The sequence below is a fragment of the Etheostoma cragini genome, chromosome 17, assembly GCF_013103735.1.
Source record: "Etheostoma cragini isolate CJK2018 chromosome 17, CSU_Ecrag_1.0, whole genome shotgun sequence".
Classification (NCBI taxonomy): Eukaryota; Metazoa; Chordata; class Actinopteri; order Perciformes; family Percidae; genus Etheostoma; species Etheostoma cragini.
In genome coordinates, this window is record NC_048423.1 from 24,263,324 (window position 1) to 24,269,542 (window position 6,219).

Consider the following 6,219-nt stretch of genomic DNA (forward strand, 5'->3'; position numbering starts at 1 on the left):
GCCCGCTTTTGTTCTGCAGAAGGAAAAAAAAAAAGGGGGCTTGTTCTTAGGAGATCAGCCATCCATTTTAACCGAGGGGTGTGTGTGCGCCGGTCGAGAGGCTTGACACGGGAGCGGTGTGGGATGGGATCAGAGAGAGAGGAGAGACCAGTCTGCAGTCCTGACACAGCCCAGCGGAGCAGCAGCATCGAGTCTCCTCTACTGCGGGATCACACACACACGCACACACACCTGAAGGCCGCAGAGGACCACGGGGATTACAAAGCACGAGGGATAGTCTGACAGCATGGATCAAATTGTTTGCAACATAAATAAATAGAAGAGAAATAGAAGAAGAAAACCCGGCTGAGGGGATTTTTTTCATCCATCCCAGAAACTTCAACGCACAGCTCCGCTTCTGCACGTGCACTTAGACTTCATGCGTATTTGACAGACATTTATTTGAATGAGAAATGTGTCAACACTGCTATTCAACGGGAGCTTGATAACGGACATGCATTTAATGAGGAAAGTGCCCAATGCGCGTGAATGAGCGTCTATGTCAGCACCTCTGACCTTTTTTTTTTTGTGGATTTCGGTGACGTTTGTTTCATTTTTTCGGACTGAGTGTTTGATTTGTAACGAGATCAGCTGGACTGTGCAGCTCTGAGAGGGTCCTGGAAGAGCTTTTCATCCCTCCATCCAACATGCGACCCATCCCGTCCAGACTCAGCTATCTGTGAGTGTCCTTCCTCCCTCTCTTCCACTCTTTACGCACCCCTCACGCAGCTCTGAAGTAACTTCATGCATGTTTTTTTTCTCCTTTGCAGGTGTCTACACTTATTCGCATTTTGCTACTATGCTCAGGTATGTAATTTCATTCATTTATTCTCATATAGCCTACATGTTTTTCAATGTCTTTATTTTTTTAATTTCATTTCGAGCGTTCCACATTTTCTTCGGAAATCTCTAAAAACCCAATCAAAGCGTGTGATGCGCGGCGCAGTAACAACGAGAGGAGGAGAGAGGGATCATCATCACATTATGTGACCCAACAATATCGGATGGCTCCCACGGCGCGTGGGGCAGCGGGGCGCGCGGCCTGCTGGCATCTTGCTAGTGAACACACCGGCCCTGGCACAGGACGCGCGGGCACAGACGGGGCATCGGGGCGGAGGGAAGTGCTTGCGGGGTTTAAAGCAACCAGGGCCCGTGGATTATTTCCGTCAGCAGCGGTCATTCCATCACAGAGAGAAGTGTATGCATCCCGTTGATAAAGTGGGGTCCGGACAGCTTTGTGGGGCCAAAATGCAGGACCCCAAAACTCAAAAGGGGCTGTTTGAGGGTTAAGACGTGGTTTTAGTATTAGGGTTTGGATTAGGGTGAAGGTGAGGGTTAAGGTTAGGCTTTTAGTTGTGATGGGTAAGGTTAGGGTAAGGGGCTAGGGAATGCATTATGTCAATGACGGGTCGCCCACAAAGATAGTGAGACGCACTGTGTGTGTGTGTATGTGTGTGTGTGTGGTGCGCATGCATTCTCCCGTGTACGCACACCCCGTAATCACGCCTAATATGTGCGTCTGTTTTGGAAGCTGTTAATTTCCCTTGGCTGCAGCGCGGCCTGGGACTTGTTACACTTGTCACTCGGGGGGAAACAACAAGCTGTTGTTGCGTTAGGATGTCGTTCCCCTCTGTGTTTAAGGGCTTCAAACAATTAGCTCCACTCTTATCCAAATATTTGATTGTTAGCCTGTTATTATTATTTGTTGCGCGGTTGGATGTCAGTCAAATGAAAGAAACTCATAAATAAGCCAAATGTGCACATTGATGACTGTGGTGACGTCTAATTTCTGACAGGTAACCAATCAGTCCCCGCCTAATTTCACGCAGCATGTAAGCGAGCAGAGCGAAGTGACGGACCGCGTGAGCCGCAGGTTGATCCGGATCTACCAGCTCTACAGCCGGACCAGCGGCAAGCACGTGCAGGTCCTGCCCAACAAGAAGATCAACGCCATGGCCGACGACGGAGACGTGCACGGTAAGAAGAGTCTCCGGGGTCCCTGAAACGTTACAGTGGACCACTTCTTCCTCATTCTTGTAGATAGAGTTGTCAAATTATTAATATTATTTGCATTCAATATTTCCCTTAATAGGACTTTTTTGACATTTCGAAACCAAAGGATGATCTAGATTTATTTCATGTTATGTTCATTTTCCATATTCATGAAATGCCCCATGATCTGACGGGGGAAATCACTTGCATTGTCTGTTCAGCACGGATAATATATTTCATAATGCATTTCAAAACAAAAAGTATTTACTTACAACATTTCATCACTGTTGGACTGCACATTTATACTATTTTACAATTCCCTTTTTTTTTGTAAAGATGATTTTTTTTCATCATTTTTTTAATCCTTTATTTCCACTTGATAGATGAAGACATAAAAGCTGAGAGAGAGAGAGAGAGAGAGAGAGAGAGAGAGGGGTGGGAAGGCGTTCAGACAGGGCCGCAGGTCGGAGTCGAACCCGCGGCCCCCGCGTCGAGGAGTACGCATGCGCCTGCTCTACGTCAATTCCGTTTTATATCCCAAAACTGTGCCTATTATTCTTTTATTTTAGGCTCCGTTTACCTGCAGCATAAATCTACACGTGCTCCCTTTTTTCTTTTAGATTTTTTTTTTTTTAAACGGGGCTCAAAGCCAATATTATAATGTCATTTATCTATAAGCAGGCCTGAAGAATTTAAAGAACAAAGTGTCAGAGATATGAAATAGGCTGACTCGTAACCTTTTAAAGTCACATATTTCATAGAGTGTGTGAATCAGGAATTTCTAATGCAGAATGTCATTGATATTAGCAGAATGGGTCCTCCTGCCTTCAGTTATTCAAAGATTTCTCTTTGAGATTTTTTTTTATAATCTTGTTTCATGATACTGAAATATCAAGATAAAAGCCTTCCCCTTTAACCGGACAGAGAGCTGGTGCTGGAGGTGGTCTGCTTGGCACCGTTTATGATCTCAGTCTTTACTGCTGGGGGGGGGGGGGGGGGGGGAATCTGTCCAGTGGATTGTACACTGTGTTGGAGGTGGTCCTCCAGAGATCTCGCAGGTCTGGAAGACCCATTAGAAGTCAACTTACTTCTACCTTCCCAACATTTCCTGCATAGTCCCCCCCCACCCCCCACCTTCAACCCCACTCCGTCCAGCCTGAATCAAACGGGCCGTGTGGAGCTCTGGCCTGCACTTCTTGTTATATTCAGAGTCAACTGAATCCCACTAAAGCATCTATTGATAAAGGGAGGGGGGGGGGATAGGGATGTCTAACATGCATGTGTGTGTGTGTGTGGTGTATGTGACTGACCTTCATTCAGACCACAACTGTAACTCATACCGGTAGTGGTTACACAATGGGGGGATGACCCCAGTGACCTTGTGTCCAACGCCATGGAATTACTTTTTATGAGACAACGTGGATTAGAAATGATATTTATAACGAGCTCATCTCCTGTTGATGTTCTGAAAATGCATGCCATAGTTGTTGGATTGTGTTGCACAGCAACTCAAAAAATGCACAAACCTCCGTAAGGTCATGCTGTCCACTCAGTGTGTCCACGTGTCTCTCAGTCCGTCTCGGGGTGTAGAGAGATGAACGGGAAGCTTCACGTGGGAGATCAGTGCAGATCTATTTGAAAAAGAACTGTTGGCGGGCCTGCCAGGGTCGCCGCTTTAGCTTTCAAAGAATCAAGAGACACATGCTTTTATCATTTTGCAAGAATTTCAGCTTGCATAAATCCCCAGGAATGGTCCCACAAGTATGTGTGTGTGTGTGTGTGTGTGTGTGTGTGTGTGTGTGTGTGCATGCACGCGTGGGTGTGTGCATGTGCATTTGTGTGTGAAAGAGAGAGAGAGAAAGAGAGAGGGGAGAAAAAGTAGGCTTGCTTGGAAACACACTCAAGCATTTCTGTGTGTGTGTTGTCAATGCTTCTTATGTCCAGACATTATTTATTCGGGTTTTTAATGTTTTAGGAATATTTCAGACATACATTAAATAGATAGATAGATAGATAGATAGATAGATAGATAGATAGATAGATAGATAGATAGATAGATAGATACTTTGTTCAACCCAAAGGTAATTTTAGGCATCCAGTAGCAAGACAACCATAACACAACAAACACATACAGTAAATACACATATTTCAAACCTGCATAATAAATATAAAAATAATAACTCCCAGAAATGCATTGACCATAATAAGGGGAGATACTATTTTACACTGGGTGTAATAATGATACTGCAAAAGAGAAAAAAAAGGAAAAAGTGAGCAGTGCAGTAGATCATTTGTTAATGATTAACTATGACTATAAAATATAAACATAATAATTATGCCCCTTCCCATCAGCCCTGCTTCTCTCAGCTGTAGTTCCTAACGAGACTCTTTTCGGTTTGATTCCTTCAGCTAAACTCGTCGTGGAGACGGACACCTTTGGGAGCCGAGTGCGCATCAAGGGAGCCGAGACGGGCTTCTACATCTGCATGAACAAGAAGGGGAAGCTCATCGGCAAGGTGAGGAGAACAGCTGGTCTCAGGAGCCGGACTGTGTCTTGTGTGTCTTCTGTTTTGGAAGGGACGAAAACGTGCAGAGAGCTCAAAGTCCTCCATTAGATTCGGGTGTGTCATCAGGTCTGGTGCTCCACATCTGAGACTGTGAAAAGTGAATAAAAGAAGACGTTGTAGTAGCTCTTAAAAGGGATCTGGAGGGATTTTGCAGCCAGGTCTAGGGGGTTTGTCTTAAAGACCGGCCACACTTATAGTAAATAGAGCACATCAGCATCATCTTTGAACCTGTCAGATAGGGCTGCATGGGCAAAAATCATGGGGAAAATCAAATATCACAATGTTTTTTGCCAAACACCGCCATATCGACACCGCATCAATATTGTAGTGTTGACTGTCGATTCGATTCGATTAGATTATACTTTACTCATCCCGCAACGGGGACATTTTGTTATCACAGCAGCAGCATTTTCTTCAATAACAGCAAAAAAAAACAAGAAATACAGGCAAACAATAGACAATGATTATATGGTAGACTGAAAGTAAGCAAAATGGCGTCAAATAAAGGTATTTTAAAGTGCGGTTGCCATGATACAAGAAACAATATTGCGGTGTAAGTGACGTTAAAAATGAAATTGAATGTGCAATTAGAGTAATGAAGCAAGAGTCGGTAGCATAACATAAATGATATTAACCTGTGACCATAAATATTGAAAAGTAGATATATTATGTAATATTGGTGCTTTCACAAAACATTCACACGATGAGATTTTTGATAAATATTTCCCAGAAGGGATATGATGACTTAGTGGGTACATTTAAATGATGGAAGAGCTAGAAAAGTTCAAAAAAATAATATAACTTTACTCTAATGCAGCCTTTAACACCAGGAAAAGACACTTATTACCATATTACAATATTACAATATATCCAATAGCTAAGACAATATCTAGTCTTACATCACAATATTGATATAATATCGATATATTGTTCAGCTCTACTGCCAGGTCACAGCAGCTAAATGCATTATTCATCACCGAAAATAGTGTAAAAGATTACCCCATGTACATTCATTCATGAGTTTTTACTGTTTATCTAATTTCAAAACGTTTCATTACAAGACCAAAACTAACAATAATTCCCCCACACCTCGTTCTTCTTACCAGATGTGTATTAGTCCACAGCTGAAAGTAGTCCCCAACACATGAACCGTTTCCTCCTGTTTATTGGATAAAAAAAACTACAGTGACCAGCTGATGTTGGACAAACAATATGAGATTGACCTCTTCAGTAGGAACCAATGAGCTCGGAGCTCAAAGCCAAAGACAGGAAGTTATTGTCATTTTGTGTCATATACACGGCATATTATATATATATATGTGACAATAATTTCAACCTGCAGACCATATCTTCAAATCCACTGCAAGCTTTGATTTAAAAGGTCACCTGCTAGTTAAGCATGTCATGCTCCTAAAATCAATGCAGCATAGTGTATAGAGGCTCTATTATATTATATATTATTATTTCATATTTACAGTATATATAATTAATAGTTAACACAATGCACTAGGATAGGCTTGGGTTTCTCAGTGCCCCTTTCTCACCGTGACGGCTAATAAACAGAGCTGCCAGCCTCTCTGCAGCCCCCCCCCCCACACGCACACACATACACACACCCCCA

At 43.0% G+C, this 6,219-nt stretch overlaps 1 protein-coding gene across 2 annotated transcripts in view; it reads left to right on the forward strand.

Annotated features, from left to right (window-relative positions):
• Window positions 1-23: 23 nt before the first annotated feature.
• The window catches only part of fgf8a (fibroblast growth factor 8a), a 7,201-nt gene continuing 1,005 nt past the window's right edge, over window positions 24-6,219 (forward strand). Inside the window, exons 1-4 of one of the 2 annotated variants that reach the window (XM_034898981.1) lie at window positions 24-718; window positions 810-846; window positions 1,869-2,016; window positions 4,441-4,547. In XM_034898981.1, coding sequence (XP_034754872.1) covers window positions 687-718; window positions 810-846; window positions 1,869-2,016; window positions 4,441-4,547 — 324 coding nt within the window. In that variant the 5' untranslated portion in view covers window positions 24-686. Of the gene's footprint in view, window positions 719-809; window positions 847-1,835; window positions 2,017-4,440; window positions 4,548-6,219 lie in introns of both variants that reach the window. The other variant, XM_034898980.1, reaches the window with a different exon arrangement.